Source organism: Apostichopus japonicus, chromosome 10, assembly GCF_037975245.1.
Source record: "Apostichopus japonicus isolate 1M-3 chromosome 10, ASM3797524v1, whole genome shotgun sequence".
Taxonomy (NCBI): Eukaryota; Metazoa; Echinodermata; class Holothuroidea; order Aspidochirotida; family Stichopodidae; genus Apostichopus; species Apostichopus japonicus.
The window spans coordinates 19,902,428-19,921,371 of record NC_092570.1 but is presented as its reverse complement, the minus strand read 5'-3'; the positions used below and the strand labels follow the sequence as shown (position 1 = coordinate 19,921,371).

The 18,944-nt window shown below is 35.8% G+C and overlaps 1 protein-coding gene across 4 annotated transcripts in view; it reads left to right on the top strand.

Moving 5' to 3' along the window:
* The first annotated feature begins 6,877 nt into the window (after nt 1–6,877).
* The window catches only part of LOC139975192 (diacylglycerol kinase delta-like), a 129,813-nt gene continuing 117,746 nt past the window's right edge, over nt 6,878–18,944 (top strand). For 2 of the 4 annotated variants that reach the window (XM_071982879.1, XM_071982878.1), the window contains exon 1: nt 6,878–7,194. In XM_071982879.1, coding sequence (XP_071838980.1) covers nt 7,018–7,194 — 177 coding nt within the window. In that variant the 5' untranslated portion in view covers nt 6,878–7,017. Of the gene's footprint in view, nt 7,195–18,587; nt 18,766–18,944 lie in introns of those variants that run through there. The other 2 variants (XM_071982880.1, XM_071982881.1) reach the window with 2 other exon arrangements.

Below are 18,944 nucleotides of genomic sequence, written 5' to 3'. Positions count from 1 at the left end.
CTACGAGTGTGTGTGTGAGGGGGGGGGGGGCCATATTGCATTATCATCCCTGATGCCTTAAATGTGCATGGTGTCTCATGCGTACATGTGTTTCTGTGTGACAGGCGGAATAGTGCATTGCATGCAATTGAATGTTATGTTTTAGCAAAAAGTTTAAACTACTTTCAGTTATGGTCATCCCTGGCCTGATTGTGTTGCCTTGGTTCTTCCCTAACAGCTCCTTTCTATAAGACCACGCCGAGATGATACAACACCATGATTAGAGGAAGCCAAACATCCAAAATGGTTAAGGCTAGAACCAAAACTTTGTGTTCGAAGTAATTAGTTATGCTATAAACACCCAAACTGTCACTGAAAATGCAGTTATGACGCCCAAGAAGTATTTTCGAAACCGATCAACAGTTTTTTCATGTTGTTAAGTTGTTGTTGTGTTTTTGTACTAATTGCTGACCAATTTATATCCACTAGTTTACATGATTTCTCTGTCTTTGTTAGTATATTGTTCGGTTACGGGATATTTTCGCCAGCTGTTCCCGCGGATTGTTTGATCCTCCCCACCCACCCCAATTTCTCCTCACCTCTCTGAGAACGATAGTTCTTCCAAATCACTGGCAAACGGCAACATGAACCAGTTTGCAACACAAATATATTCAAAGACAGTCATCAAACTCCTTACGCAAGTAACTAAGATTTGATAACCAGAGTTATATATGTATATAAGTTAGAAAACACACATTAGAATATACGTTCTTCTTTGTTGCAGTGGTGTCGCCAAACAGTTCAATATTGGGGGCACAGGGAGGGCACATCACTTAATTAGGAAGGCACAAAGTTTATTTGTGAATGCCGTCCTGGCGGTGGGTTGAATGGGAGGGGTTGTCCTGAAATGCAATCTGGTGCTATATTTTGCAACTTGAAGTAATTTAATGTTCAAGAATTTTCGGGCTTAGTCAGTGTCCGATATTGATGTTTTTAATTGAGGCGGATAAAAAAGATATACCAAAAATGGAAATCAACCCTCTTGCTTTGATAATGTTTTTAAATAGGAGTGTTGAAAATTGAAATTGAAATTCATGCAGGGTAGTAGTGAAGTTTAAGCACTAGCGGTTCACGCCGGGGCCTCTGTGACCTTGCTAGTGAGAAAACACCTGGTTATTGTGATGGTCGGTGGAAAGAAGTTTTACTGATGAACATAATACGTTTCGTCCTTTGAAAAACAGGTTTCGTTTGAGTATTTTGTTTTAACACTACAAATCGCATTTGGGGGCACCAGGGGGTACGATTTTTTGGGGGAGCACGTGCCCCTTGGCCACCCCTAGGCGACGCCACTGCTTTGTTATACTTACTCATACGCCGGTTTCTCGGAGAATATTAAGAGGAAATATATACCATTGAAAGAAAATAAAAACAAACTATAAAACAACGATAAAATTCACCTCCCCGCAAGGATTTTTTGTTTTGCATTGAAATTGAATTTTGTTTTTCCTGATAAATGAAGATAAACAGCGAAATTGAAACAAAAATCAAAAAAAGATTTATTAATAATGCACAAATTTACATATCTCGGTAGGCTATGTTTATGACGTTAAAGGGATAAAATCTTGAGTGATCTTAAGTAGAGGATATATATATATATATATATATATATATATATAGGAATAACGGAAAAACTGTTAAACAACTATGCTGCATTTAGAGAAAGGCTGGATCTCGAGTGAGATACAATAATTGAATTAGGTAAGTGATTGGAAGTAAAACAGCCAATGTTTGGTTTATATATATATATATATATATATATATATATATATATATATATATATATAGCCATATATATATATATAGCCATATATGTAGCCATTTATTTTATGCTATTTTTTACATAATTTTGTTGCTTAAAAGACCATGGTATTTAATAAAATATTCCAGACGGAAGGAATTCTTTGTTATTCTGGTCAGGTATCGACTGCAGTTAATGCCTGCCTGAGCATATGGCTCTGTTCAATAAATAGGTCTATAGGCAGACAATAAAATGCGGTATGCTGAGCTGTAGACTATTTGCTCAAATTATATTACAACATAATTAAGTCAGAATGAAGGAAAAGTCAACATTGATAACATTATTATGTAAGAGTGCTAATTGATTAACAGAGAAACCTTACAAAATGAACAAAGAACGTAATTGCTGTGGTATTTACCAGATCTGAATGAAATGAATAGAAATCAACATATTGGATTTTGAAAAAAAAGAAAGCACAGCAGATCGCAAATAACTGACTTATCAAGAGGTTGATTTAATTGGCTTGTCGCCCATCTCAAGCCCAACCATGGTTTGGGCTTGGGTTAGCAATGTTAGAACCATGGTTTAGGCTTGGGTTATAGCAAATGTTAGATATTTAGCACCTTTATAGACGTCCGGACATGGCACTCTCAGACTTTCTCCGTTGAGGAAAGTGACCGGTCCCCAGGGCAGAAATAAATCCTTGATTCGTCTCTGGCCCTCCCATAAAGGTTCAGGCCCCTATCTAATGAGTCTAGGGCGGGGAGGGGGAGGGGAGTTGAATTTATTATTATTCATTAGCACAATCTTTCGTTTTAAGAGCTACTTATATATAGCAAACTTAAAGTCTAAATATTCCTCAAAATGCACAATTTGACGTCTAATTATTTTAACTTTTTTGGATAGGACCCCCACACCCAGAGCAGTATAGCCACTCCTTTAAAAGTATTGAGTCCCCATTGGTCCTTACATTAAGATTCACGCTCCAACCTACATCAGTCGAGGAAATTTGAATCACCCACCCCCCTAAGCACGCCACTGATGTTTACGCCTGGTAATTCCCCCCCCCCCCCCCCCTCGGCACGTTCTAATACAATTCCGCTTCTTTTCAAACTGAAACGATACGGAGGAATAGAGAAACCATGGATATGATGTTATAACCAGGTTACGCACTGCATGTCAGTTTACATTGTATCTATATACCGCGTATACGTTTGTTAGTGTACCTTCCTATATCTAGCTCTCGATTTAGGTCACTGGTCTATGGAGGTATAGTTCACAAGAACTGCTACGACAATCTGATATTTTGAACGAATTAATTGTAAAGTATACACGTTATGCACAGTCATTCCATCAGAAATATAATGTCGCGTTATATCGAAGAAAGCTATTCAAGTTTATATTTTTCTTCTGTCCGTTTAGGGTACTTTGAACACCATTGATCACATGCCTCTGTAAACTGAGTATAGGGAATAAAGTTATACTTCAGTTATTTAACCGGTAGGATATTTCTCACATGTGTTCTGCCATAAAACCCCCCCCAACCCCCCCCCCCCCACCACCCCATCTGCTGTCTTATCCACTTTGACGTCGTAGCATTTAATTGTGTGTTTCGTTTGTCTGAAACTGAGTTGTTTTTTGCACTGGCATTTAAAAAATGTCTTATATTTTGGGAGCCTCCTAGCAATCACTCTGATATGTTAAAATATGGGGCTGTATGAGTGGCATGTGACTTTTAAGACCACGGTTTGGGTAAATATTTGATCATTGTATTTGAAACAGAAAGATCTGTGATGTCATAAGAGACCTATATGTATGACATGTTTCTTTGTTCCTCTCCTGTCTTCGTATCTATTATAACATTTTATTAATTTGAGTAGATGTATACATACCCTGACTTAAATAAATAAATATATATATATATATATATATATATATATATATATATATATATATATATATTTATATTATATATATATATATTTATATTATATATTTATATATATATATATATATATATTTATATTTATATTATATATTTATATATATATATATATATTTATATTTATATTATATATATATTTATATATATATATATATATATATATATATATATATATATATATATATATATATATATATATATTTAGAGAGCAGTTAAAAAACTTCCAGCCTCCACCGGGATTCGAACCCGGGCCTCCCGCTCTGTACGCGGACACCCTAATATATATATATATATATATATATATATATATATATATATATATATATATATATATATATATATATATATATATATATATATATATATATATATATATATATATATATATATAAATATATATTTATATTATATATTTATATTTATATTATATATTTTTATATATATATATATTTATATTTATATTATATATATATTTATATATATATATATATATATATATATATATATATATATATATATATTTATATTATATATTTATATATATATATATATATATATATATATATATATATATATATATATATATATATATATATATTAGGGTGTCCGCGTACAGAGCGGGAGGCCCGGGTTCGAATCCCGGTGGAGGCTGGAAGTTTTTTAACTGCTCTTGATTTTCCAACTCATTACGATTTTCATTTATATATATTCATTTGCCTTTGTCGTTTACCTCCATTTCATTAACATAAAGTCTGTTCAAAGTATTTCTTTCGAGATCCGGCTTTAGGAATCACAAATGATTTCGAGTTGGTAAGCATCATGTTTGATCTCTAGAGTAGGGCAAAATGTGTCACAAAAACAGAACTAGTATTGTTCGATACAGGTGACAAACGCCTACATTGGAATTGCGACCTTTCTTACTGGTTTCGAACCTCTGGACATACAATCAGCGTCCATAGTCTAGTTGATTAGGGTGTCCGCGTACAGAGCGGGAGGCCCGGGTTCGAATCCCGGTGGAGGCTGGAAGTTTTTTCACTGATCTTGATTTTCCAACTCATTACGATTTTCATTTATATTTATATGAATGCATAAGTAGGTTTGGGATTTATACCGCCTTATAAGAGTTATGATATTGATGGAGACACAGATGACTAATTTCCAAATTTTCATCCTGTTTTCTCTTTTCCTTTGTTTTTTCTTGATTTCTTCGCATTCTATGTTTTAATTTTCTTTCTTAGTATTACCGACCTTCATATATATGAGTATAGTCCTGCTGACAGCGTAACGGCTTTCGGTAAGTTACGCGTAGGCGGACAAAAGAGGGGAAAAAATACAATTGAGTGCTCGTCGAAAGGTCGCCTATGACGTCATAGTTAATACAACTTCTCCATGGTAACCTCATGATCACCTTTATTACAAAAAGCACGGCAAAGACGTGGGTAGAACAGGTTTTTTGGTAAATTGTGCAGATAATTAGAACAAAAAAAAAAGAAAAGAAAAAAGGCAAAGCGTGATAAGTCGTAAAAATTAGTGAGTTCAACGTATATATAAATTAGAAATTTACTAATGAAAAGTTAATGAATAAGTAGTTCAACGTACGTTCATTGAGTCAGCTAATATTGCGCCACTTTCTGTGCGTTCTCGTAACGTGACCGTTGCGCTAAATAAACTTTAAGAACCGACTTTCTTCACACGCACGAAAAAAAAACTTTCTAGACTGGAATTCACAATCCTTGGCCGTTAAAGAGAGCCTTAGTCCTGAGGTGTTTAGACAAGATTGCCCACGCATTGTTATTAGCACTGCTGCGCTGCGCACCAACATCCTCGTTGTGAGACCCGAGAGGGGTTTTTAACGAGTATCTAACAGAAGCAGAACAGAAGAAACAGAAGCAGAAAAGTTTCAAATATTATGCATGATATTCTGAGCTATACGCTAGAATTGACTAGTAGTGCACATCTTGTACCCCGCCATTTTGTTGCTCTGATGATTTTTAATGTTCCATTGATTAATTGGTGATCTATTGAAGCTTACGATGTGTAGCTCAGTGGTTAACGCCGGTGCCTTCCAATCATATAAGGTCCCCGGTTCGAGTCACTCCAAGATTAATGTATGTCGTCCAGTTACAGAGTTGTTGACAATGCATAATCATGGACGTTAAATATGAATGTAAGAGACTGACTTCGGTCAGCTTGCGGCTTTGATAAACCAATGAGGCTTCTTTGCGAGTTCCTGCTTGTAGGAGGATCTAAAATACATACATACAATGAAGCTTATCAAAGTTGAAACCATGGCCCATGCCTTCCCGGGGACTTTCTTCCAAATGGTTTACTTTCATTACACACGTTCAAATATAAAAGGTTATACTATACACAATTGATTTAAAATAATGGAAATTATAGTACATTTTGTATCTACAGTAAGTAGCCCCCAATTCAATCAAAAAAGTTCGGAAAAGGGAGGGTGTCTTTCTCATTACACACTTCCGCAGGGCGGACATCAGTCAGCATTTATGTCTCCCACCTCAAGTTCTGCCTTTGGGCCTGTTTGACACTCTAGGCCTACTCAAGTGGTGATAGGGGCGGATCCAGGGTTTCGTAAAGGATAGGTGTGGGTATGTAGGCCAAGTCCTCGTGAAACAATTGAATCTTGATCTTGAACGCTCTAGCCAATATAATTCAACTTTAACCTGTCGGTTATTTCCGTTATTAAATTAAGTTTATTCTACCATGCAAGGACGAAAACCTATTTTGATTTCCTTAAAACCTCCGAAGTAGTATTGTATTATCCACTGAGGAACTTTATTTCTCTGCATAAACTTAACTTCTCTGCATGGTTCGACAGACAGACATGGAAAAATATTGGGTTTCTTATTCTAGAAATATATTCCCTTCCATTGTACATGTCATTCTGCTGTATGAAGAATGTAGTGACGACTAACCTTCGATTACCAGCTGATATCTCATTTCATATCACATGTATTAGATTTTGGTTGTTGGATGGCTCAAAAGGTTGATTTTGTGCTCATGTTACATACATTATGTTACATCCCTAATAGCAAGCAGTATAGCTATATAAATACAATCCACAACATTTTATTTGGAATGGAGGTTACACAGCTCCGTAGATTTGACTTGTTAATAACAATGATCGTCGCCTGTTTGGTGTACTCTCACGTGTAGGATAGTAGTGAACGTGAAACAATTTATTACTAAGTTATTAGAGTAATATACTCCACTATACTAGCCTTCCATACATACACACACACACTGTGTACGAATACGGTGTTAATGACAAATGGCCTCAACGGCGACAACCAGCCCGGTGAAGTCGCCGGCTGTTTCGCCTAGACGTAGGCCGAAAGGAACCGTTCCTTCAAGTTCGATGGACGATTCTTCTGATAGCGATGGGGACGAGGAAGTCTCAAAGGCCCTCCATAGGCGAGTTTCTACCTCGAAACAGCTGAAAAATAAGGTATGTAGTATGTGTATCTGTGTCGTTAAAACGGTCTCAATGAGCACGGCGAAACAGACGCCTTTCAGCCGGCTGTTCCGCCTACTTCTGTGTCGTGATGATAGGCGCTAGGCTGAAGTATACGATCCGAGCTGCAGGTTTAATTGTACGCCTTGTGAATTGATCATGTGTGTGGGTAAACGGATGGTGTATTTTAAATCACGCTAGGCCGAGTGATGTGCTTCCTGGGCCAGCTTCACTATGATTTATAACGGCTCAGCCATATTAAAATCTGCCTTTCTTCTTTTACAGTACAGTAGTGTGCTATAAAATACAGAAAACAATCATAAATAACAAAAGTTGGTTCTTATTGTGTAATGATAAACCTAATCAGATTATGATTTCTTTGCTGTTAAAGCCACAGATTAGACTGCTGTGCACAGTTTATTGGTGGCCAAACAAAGGCTGAAGTTCAGAATCAGAAGATTAGCTTAGCAGTTTTCTCATGTTTTCTCAGTGGTTATGACTATTTTGTTAGTTAAATTCTAGTTGATATGTGTTAACTCTTATGCCATTTTATTTATCAAAGTGAGTCTATTAAAGGGACCCTATCAATGTGACCAAGCAATGTTACCGTTGCGCTGGGATAAATATAAGTTGAAATGCATCCATAAATTGTGACAGACTATCACAAACCCTATAACATGAATGGAGATCAAACATGATACAAACTGGTAACAAATAGGAAACTAGAATTCTAACTAATAAGTAAAGCAACAAGAAATACCACTTTTTAAAAGGAATTGTATGAATATCTAACTTTCCTTTTTTTAAATAGTTTAACAGCTTATATTTGATATATTAGTTGCATCGTTAAAGTTACTTAAAATGCTTACCGAACTCGGTGTAGTTGTTTGACATGATTAGGCCCTAAATATTGTCCATTATTTCTTATATCAACAACAAAGAAGACTATCCAATCCACTGGTGTAATATTTGCAGGATTTTGCCATGGTGTAATGTGAAGGTTTTATTTTATTCTAACTTCTCATAAATATATTCTCCAGTGATATTTTTTTGCACCATTTATGAAAGGAAACAGTAACCAGTAGTATGTTATCAACCATCCACTTTCTTTGAAAAGAAGAAACAAAACAAAATAGAAATGGCAGGAAATTATTTATGTCAGTCTTTTTGTTAATTTTTTATTCCTTTTCATCAAATAAAGCAGATATGTAGATTATTGATCAAACTACAATTACATGTACATATATTGATCAGATTTAGACACCTTTGTACAAGTAAACATGTTTGCAGCAAATGAAGTTTTTCTTCGTTATTTGAATACTAAGGTTGATTAATCACATAAATGAAGAAATTGTTTTGGGGTTAAAGTATTGAATTATGACATTATTTCTTTAGTATTGTTTCTTAAATAATGTAAACCCACCACTCCCACATGCACACACACACTGAGTACTTTAATTGCTGTTTCTTGCCTGTATAGGTGGATAAAATAGTCCTCAAATGCAAGCATACACAGTTCTATTGAAGGTACAACATATTCATAATGTCAATTGACATGCTATGCTGTACTGGACCCATCACAATTGTGACTGAGCACATGGGCATAAAATTTGATATAACAAAATTATACAACGAATCAAAGTGGAAGAAAACTGTCTTTAGCTGTTCGGGGTCGCTGTTCATTGGTATTTAATGGTAGTCAGTATGGGTCCCAAATTATAGCACGCTATAATTGCTAGAAGTTTTTAAAAAGTTCTTTCCTGGAGGACTTTACTCTCCAAATTGTTCTCAGACATTTTTAAGGAACACAAAAATGAATGAATGTCCCAGTGAGGAAAGTATCATCGAAGGTTGTAATAAAAACAGTTTAAGAATTTTGACCAATGGTGTTCATATTTGAATATCTAGCATAATTGTGGCCAATACAGCATACCTAAAGTTATCAGCTACAGTAGGTTCTTGAACCTCTTGGTGCATTTTTCAGCTCTGTATACTGTAGCATCTTAGAAGCTCAACCTGTAAAATTTGCCAAAAGTAAGTCTAACATGTACAGTATATATGTCTCTATACAAGGGTAAATTTTTCCTTAAGACTTCATCTGGTTGTCCCAGGGACAACCAGATCTTAAAACGTTTCTTTGCCCCGAAAAGCAAAGTTGGTTGTCCAAAAAATGGAGTGAATAATAGCAAAGAATGACCAATATATAACATGTAGGTTTGTTGAATGGAACACAACATAGCTTTGGGCCAGTAAAATATACGTTTGGGAGGACCATACAGTAGTCCTTCAGTACCACTATTTTTATTTCATAGTATCTCCTAAGTGATGGGAGGTTGATACCAATTTGTCATTTAACAAGTGTACTTGGGATATTTCGTTACTTTGCCATCTGAATTTGATGTCAACAACTATAGTTGCCTAGTGGACAACCTCCAAAGCTGATTTTGGTCATCCCGATCAGAATTTTGGTTGTCACACACAATTGAAAGACCATAAAACATTTGCCCTGTATAGTATATCGTGAACTTAGTGAAGCAATGATGGATGTTACTTGTTGAGTGCTTACCTTTAAAGTGAAAACATGATTGAAAAAGCAAATATTTATGTGTGATGTAAGTAGCTACTTTAGTTATAAGCTTACATATTAACTTAGTTAAGTGTCAGAAACAACTCACCCGCAGGGAAATAGATATAACTGTTATTAAAAACCCTTCAGAGAACAAGCTTAACTTATACGGTAGTTCTGTGTTAAACTTAGTTTTTGACATGTACAGTATCTATGCATACTGTGTAAAGTGCACTAATTGTAACCTATATAAGCTTTTACACACACAAGGCTGAAGACTTGATCAAATATGACATCATTAAGGCACATGCGTAATTAGTTCTTTATGATTTTCTTTATTTATTGGTTATTGCGATATTTATTTTTTCGTTATGAAGTTTTGTTTTCGCAATTGTTAAATCTAACATAATGAAGCTCTTAATATGATATTATGATGGCATTTTTTTGGCTGTGTCAGTATACTGGTATTATGTATTCTACCTTAAACATAGGAAAAGTAAAATAAATGAGATAAAAAAGAATTGGGACCTCAGTTGGCAATACCAGACATCACATATTTTACAAAATGATAGCCCGCAAAGAAGACTTTTGAAATTTTACATAGATCTCCACAAATGGAACAAGAGTTTTTCTCAGCTGTTGAGGGGGGGGGTCTGTTTTTCACCAAGATCTCTGTCGTATTATGAAGCTATAAAGATGACTGTTGGGATTACGTCTTCCATGAGTAATTAATGTAAGATCTGTCAACATACATGGTACATAATGCACTTAAACATAGCATACTTCAGGTTACCTAGGCTGTACCGTATGTATGAATATGCATTAACAGGAAAGATGATTACCATAGCATAGCATACTTTAGCCTATAGCATATATAACATACTGTTAGTGTAGCATACATAGAATAGCATACAAACATAGCATACTTACATTACCTAGGCTGCATCATATGTATGAATATGCATTAACAGGAAAGACTGATTACCATTGCATAGCATACTTTAGCCTATAGCATGTATAACATACTGTTAGTGTAGCATACATAGAATAGCATACACACATAGCATACTTTACATTACCTAGGCTGCATCATATGTATGAATATGCATTAACAGGAAAGACTGATTACCATAGCATAGCATACTTTAGCCTATAGCATATATACATACTGTTAGTGTAGCATACATAGAATAGCATACACACATAGCATAATTTACATTACCTAGGCTGCATCATATGTATGAATATGCATTAACAGGAAAGACTGATTACCATAGCATAGCATACTTTAGCCTATAGCATATATAACATACTGTTAGTGTAGCATACATAGAATAGCATACACACATAGCATACTTTACATTACCTAGGCTGCATCATATGTATGAATATGCATTAACAGGAAAGACTGATTACCATAGCATAGCATACTTTAGCCTATAGCATATATAACATACTGTTAGTGTAGCATACATAGAATAGCATACACACATAGCATACTTTACATTACCTAGGCTGCATCGTATTTATGAATATGCATTAACAGGAAAGACTGATTACCATAGCATAGCATACTTTAGCCTATAGCATATATAACATACTGTTAGTGTAGCATACATAGAATAACATACACACATAGCATACTTTACATTACCTAGGCTGCATCGTATTTATGAATATGCATTAACAGGAAAGACTGATTACCATTGCATTGTACAAAGCAGTGACAGAGCAATAGTTACTGTACAGTGTGAATCTAGTGGGGAAAGGACTGCATATGTTAGGAAGGAACTGCCCATGTACAGTACATGCAGTGGTGAAGCAGATCTATTGTTAAGAACTCAGGGCAAGGCTCACTTGGTCAATCTTGTCTATGTTGTCCTTCAAGAAATGTATCAAACCCTAAAACTCTCAGGTCACTTGCTAAATTGCTCGCTCCCTCCCTCCTTCCCTCACACACTAACTCACACAATCACTCACCCACACAATCACTCACAGGAAATCCTTTATATATGTATAGCATTGTTAGAATTCAACAGCACTTGGCTAGAATAAAAACAAAAAAATAGCACTCTCGTACTACCGTGTCTAGAATGAACTGGCAACCTTTTAACACTGTGCACCCTCCATGACCGGCTCCTCCAGTCAATGCACTTCCTTCTCATTCTACCATCCAAAGTGCCAGCATCGTGCATTTATCATCCGGATGTAGGATCTTAGTTTTTCCATATTGTACATCTGTTATGAAAGTACTATCCACGATACTGTATTAATCTACTGAAATGTTATATGCTAACGTTTGTTTTAAAAAATACTCTGAACTTACTAGAGGAGGAATGTAAGTACTGTACTTTAAATAATTCCAAACGATAAATCTTTCCATATGAAGTGCGTGCACACAGCAGCACTTATATAACAATGGTCCCTTAAATAGAACAATGGTCCCTTAAATTTTAATATGATATGTTTTTATTATTTTTGTAGACTAGAACTAGTTATAAATAAATGTTGTTTGTTATTGATATCACTTTAAGGTGCAGCAGTTGGCATGTCGTGACTGATTGCAGTTAATTTCACATGTGTTCAATATCCATGGTTTCCTGCTTGGAAGCATCTTTAGTTAATTAAAGTGAAGAGTATAACTCTTCATGTCCTTCTCTGTTTCATACATACAGTATGTATGTTGTTTGCAGTATACATGTACAGTTTTTCCACACTAATTAAGAGCCTTCCCTGTCAATTGAAACAACAGTCACATAATTGCACCCTTCCTAACTTTTGATATTTAGATATGAGTGTTAATTAGCAAACAATTGATGGTTCCAGTTGGTTCTGCAAATGTTCTTTTAGTTCTATAGTTTTCTTGGAGGTATGTATGTCATACAAAACTATTAATAGTGATTTTTCAAATGTTTTCAAAACCTGTAATCGTTATGTGAGTGAGGGTTGATACTAAAGTTAAACAAAAAGTCACAAATTTTTTGAAGGTTAAATTTGAGTTGTGGTGATTACAAACAACGTCCAAAGAATCTATTACAGTAGCATGCATTTTTCTCAGCTACAAATATTTATTTGTGTTAAATATAAAGGTTTGTATTAGATGGATTACAATATGTTGTGATGAGGTATCTGGCAATAGTGTCAAAAAACAAAAGTGTGGATTTTATAAATACAGTACTGTAATCTGCTTTGAAAGATGACTTTACTGTAGGTGGAATGTTAGTCTTGATATATCTTTTAGTACATGTAGCAATAGACTTTGTAGTCCAGTCACTGTAATGGATGATCCTCAGCTATTTAAAGGGTAATTTCTCAAACATGTCAAAATGTTCTAGAAATTTCAACCTGGATTGGTAGCAGTGGTTTACAACAGTTCACAACATACGAAAATAAATTATGTTCCCAAAGTCGACATCCTTTAAGACCAAGATGTTCATTCTCTCCAAAGGTTTGCAAACCACTATATCATTCAGAAATGTATCTTTTTTTCTTGCGTTAAATAATCATGCATGTGATATTGTGCATAAAAATTCAATTGCCCAAACTGGTAAATATATTGACAAAAGTATAATTTTCTCTTCGAGTGTGAGACTTTGCAGTAAATACCGTACATGCATGGTGCGAGCATCCCCCTCGACACGCAAGACCAGTCAAATATATTCATAACAAGAACATGATACATAAAACTGAAATGATATTCCAAACTATGGGTATGGAGCCATCATTAGATACAACATGCATGACTGTATGAGGACTGACGGCCAACGGTAAATTCTGCCGAGCTGAAAATAGAATCCAGGATTGATAGGACAGTGTACTTTTTGAAACCAGAAGTTAAAGGTACAACCAACCTGGAGATTATACTGTAGATGACTTGAAACCCAAATATATTGACTTTATATGGCTACAACTGTCAGAAATATATACAGGTTAGCTGTGTAAAGTACTAGACTGGACTATTACTATTAGAGATATATATAGACAATGGAATGAAACTTGTGTCATGGGGAACTACTGTATATAATAAACTACTATGGGAAACTACAGTTTTGTACCTAAAAACATTGCTGTACGTAAGCAGAACTTACGTTGTTGTTTTGATTATAATGTAATGGTTATTATGGTTTTGAAAAGGGAGAAGTAGATGCGGGCATTAAGGGTTGGAAAAGGGGATTGGTGACACTACCTGTAGTTTTCATATCACTTCTTTTGACTTCAATATGCTAGAACTGTAAAGCATTGGAAATACATGAGTGTAAGTTACTTTATTTCATTTTTGGTGTCATATTATGTACAGTATTCAAACAAATTCTTGTTTGGATATATGAAGAAGATGATATGTCATTGAATGCATTTAAGCAATTTTAAGAAGGTCTCTTTCATTGTGGTGACATACATTAAAATTATCATCATGTACAGTAGTCTCATACTTGTGTGTAATCTTGATTGTTTAGAAGTGGAAATCAGTCCAAATTGAATGCTTATAATGGTAAGTTGTGTCTTCAAAATTGTACTTGAGTTGTAGTGTGCCAATAGGGTGACAAACAAGTATTAACTTTACTTGTCTCTTAATCCCATTCACCATGCATTCCAAACCCACAGAAAGTGGGTAACATTTATTGTCATCAACCCCAGTTCCAACCCCCCCTCCCACCCCTAAACTGCATGACCCAATTCCAAGTCAATGATTGGTTAACGTGGTTGAACCATTAAGTTTGAGAGAATTAAAAAGACTATTAATGTACTGCACAGCAGACAGGACTCGTGTGATTCACCTTGAAAATTTAAGTTGGACTAACTACTGTATAAATTTGTAAATTTTCAGAGAATTTCCATGGACACTAAACCTTATTCATTGTCCGTTCCATGATATTGTACATATCAGTTTGGAAATTCAGTACATGGACAGCCTTGAGAAAAGAAATTTCAAATTCAATTTTGTTTGTCTAGAAAACATCAAAATTCGTCTGGATGGATCTGCGAAAGGAAATTTTCTGCATGGTTTGTGTTCTGGTACAACTTTCTTAATTTCAACTTCTAAATTCAGATTTATTTACACAGTAGTCTGTAGAGCAGGACATATGTTTCACTAGGTGTTGGAGGACGTCTCACACAGGACCTTCATTTTTGCCAAGGAAGCGGCAACTTTCGTGAATTATGTCGAGCCCGTCGAGAAGGAATTTGATCTTATTAATCCTCCAGTTTATATTTGCAATGATATATTGTCTGTACCTAAAATTTCAAATTATTCATCACTAACTTGAAGAATTTATAATTTACCATCTGAAGTGCCCTAATTTTAAAAATCAGACCTACATGCATTTCTTCTGCAAACACACATAGTCCGATCTTGCTAAAGCTACAGTTTCAAAAGGTACATGTGTATGGCAAATGTTACTCAGTCAATCTGCACTTTTATTCCTTAGCAACCCTACAACATTCTAGCAGTTGGGTGTTCATGATTACAAGAATATGCATTTTCCCTAGCATTACCATATATACGTCTGTACAGTGCATCGACCCACATCAAAGTACACTCTAGAGTATGCCTATATTAGGGCTTCATATAAAATTGTGCAGATCATGATGATAACTTTTCCAGGTAAATCCCTGAATTTCATTTCAGATACATTCTCTGAGAAATTTACCAACCATGGATAATTGGATAGCAATGATATGTCAGCTTTGAAAAATTCAGCTACACGAAGTGTGAGAATGTTTCAAAATAATGTGTACTATGGATATACAGTATATGGATTGCAAACTTGTATATTAAAGTACATATAAGATTCATATTTTAGGGGTGGATATGGTTTGTGGATGGGTGAAATAGTTAAAGATTTGTTTTAATACGAAAGATAAATGACACAGACATGGCTACAGAAGCTGCGTTTTTGATGCAGTAATGTATTAAGAAATATAGTTAATGCATGTACTGTAGTGTCAAATGATGAACATGTACTATTTAGTTACTGTACTGTCGTGTAGGGAAATACAGTACCTTTTACAGTGCTCTGTACTCTATGTGATAAACAGTAACATGGATTACATACAAGGGAAAATTTAGTGTTCCAACTTTGTGTAGCAGTTTGTGAAGGCTATGAATTTTTTCCCTAAATAAAACATGATAATGCAAGTGCAAACCTACTATAAAATTTACATCTTTGCACCTATACAGTATTATAGCAATACAGTCATTTTGCATAACATTTGCGATTTGATACCAGCTAAATTATTCCCTGCATACATAGAGTAATGAACCATGTAAAGCATACAGTGCATGATATTCAATATAGGAATTTGTATGCACACAGACTGATGCATGACTTTGCCTTGTACAGTGTAATATGCATACATACATGTTAATACTGTTGCTCATTTGCTTAATCAGCATAAGTACAAGCTGCATACTGCAGCAAGGTTGTAACCTTGTGCCCATATATATTCACCCCTAACTGGCTACAGAATTTCTTTCTAACTTGTTAGTGATCTATTTGTTTTGGTTACAATCATGTGGTACGCTGCCTCATATGAGCGAGCTATTGTTTAAAAGGAAATTTTTAGTGGCAGTCTATTGGGTATATGAAAAGAAAATCAATTTTTTCATCGCCACAGTCCTAGTTCGGGGATTTTTCATCCTATAATTCAGGAGAAGTGAAATTTTGAACCTCGCGCCAACTTAATCTAATATATTTTGAACAGTGGAGAACGAAGAGCGACTGTGACGTCATCGCGGCACTTCATTTCGGGGGCTGCAAGGATGCTATCATAAGCAAGCTAATGGGCCTTAAACATAAAATTCTTATAATGGCAATATCTTTCCGACCGTATGTCCGATTTAGTTCATAGTCGGAAAGGTGATGTAACTACATAGTATATTCTGTTCTTTGCAACAACAAGTTTTATCATTAATATTCATGAGTGGGTGGGGCTTAGTGGGAAAATGGCTTGTAAACATGATATCTCAGCAAACACAAGTTGAATCAATGTCATAATTGATAGATGACTAGATGTGCTTTTTTGGTTTTGGATCCCATCTCATGATAATTAATGAGTGGGCGGGATTTACCATAAAATTATTAAAATGTCTATATCTCTGCAACCATATGTCCAACTTAATTTATACTGGGTATAGTAATGTACTATATAGTTTGTACATGTTCTTTGCAACAACCATTGCTCTTGTGTTAGTATTTACTTTACTATTGGAATGACTGAGATATACAACAAATTTAGTTTCCTTAAAAGCAAGGAACCATGGTGCCCATTGGGATATTGTGCTATGTCACAAAGTAGACTTTTTAGACACATTAGTCAATAGATAATCCTCTTCATTTTGCTTTGCACAAGTTCATCAATGTTAACATGTATGGCTTAATTACCAAACCATTTGTCTAGGCATCGGAACCACCAAATGTTTTCGTTTTCTGGTTCCGAGCACAAACCGAGTGAGGGCTATTAAACCCGGTTGAACTCGCAATGTTCGTTTGCAAATCTTTTATGCTGGCTGTGATAACCAATCATTCCTGGTACAAGTTTGTTGGACTGACTATAAACATACCATGCAATTACTGCTGTGTGTTGCCAGACCGGTGCTTGCTAGACTGTAATGACTGTCACATGGTACTGCATGTACCAGACTCGTGTGTTGCCAGACCGGTGCTTGCTAGACTGTAATGACTGTCACATGGTACTGCATGTACCAGACTCGTGTGTTGCCAGACCGGTGCTTGCTAGACTGTAATGACTGTCACATGGTACTGCATGTACCAGACTCGTGTGTTGCCAGACCGGTGCTTGCTAGACTGTAATGACTGTCACATGGTACTGCATGTACCAGACTCGTGTGTTGCCAGACCGGTGCTTGCTAGACTGTAATGACTGTCACATGGTACTGCATGTACCAGACTCGTGTGTTGCCAGACCGGTGCTTGCTAGACTGTAATGACTGTCACATGGTACTGCATGTACCAGACTCGTGTGTTGCCAGACCGGTGCTTGCTAGACTGTAATGACTGTCACATGGTACTGCATGTACCAGACTCGTGTGTTGCCAGACCGGTGCTTGCTAGACTGTAATGACTGTCACATGGTACTGCATGTACCAGACTCGTGTGTTGCCAGACCGGTGCTTGCTAGACTGTAATGACTGTCACATGGTACTGCATGTACCAGACTCGTGTGTTGCCAGACCGGTGCTTGGTAGACTGTAATGACTGTCACATGGTACTGCATGTACCAGACTCGTGTGTTGCCAGACCGGTGCTTGCTAGACTGTAATGACTGTCACATGGTACTGCATGTACCAGACTCGTGTGTTGCCAGACCGGTGCTTGCTAGACTGTAATGACTGTCACATGGTACTGCATGTACCAGACTCGTGTGTTGCCAGACCGGTGCTTGCTAGACTGTAATGACTGTCACATGGTACTGCATGTACCAGACTCACAGCTGTACCTGCAACGGGTCATAAATCAAAACTACAGCTTTAAGAAAAGGTTGTAAGATACTCTCCATTGCTAAATATATACAATTTCATACCTGTGCTCTAGTTTCCGCCCTTGCGTGCAGGATATATATGACAAACATCTTTCCGGGTAGAGGCCATGCATTTATAAATAACGTAGATTAATATTTAAAAAAAAACTCTCTTAGTCATGATTCCATCCGAGACATGTATCACTTTGAATTAAATTTCATCAGAGAGGTAAAATATGAGGGTAGGGAAAATATTTGCAAAACTTTCATGTCTGATATCATTGTAATGTCATGGACAATATTGTCATAGCATATTGCATACTTTTAGTTTGCTTTCATATTTTTATGTAGACTGTTTAATATGTTGTCAACCTTGTACTACTCTAAGGCATCTCTCACCGTCCTTTCATATTAAGCGATTTCATCAAATTGTAAACATCGTTGCTGTCTCATAGTGATATATCTCTCAGGAAGTGAGACGTATCATAAAATCGTGTTTCGAGCATGATTTGATCAAAATGGTAAGGCATCATTTTATATATGTTTTTATTTTAGTAGCTCTTATGTTTCAACAAGGTACATGAACAGTACTACCTGTGTGTAATTAAAGTGTTAAATGTCTGCAGGGCTTAATATTTATCAGACCTTCAAACCGTTGTTAAAACACTAAGCCATTCTTTGTCTTCAAGCTTTAACATTG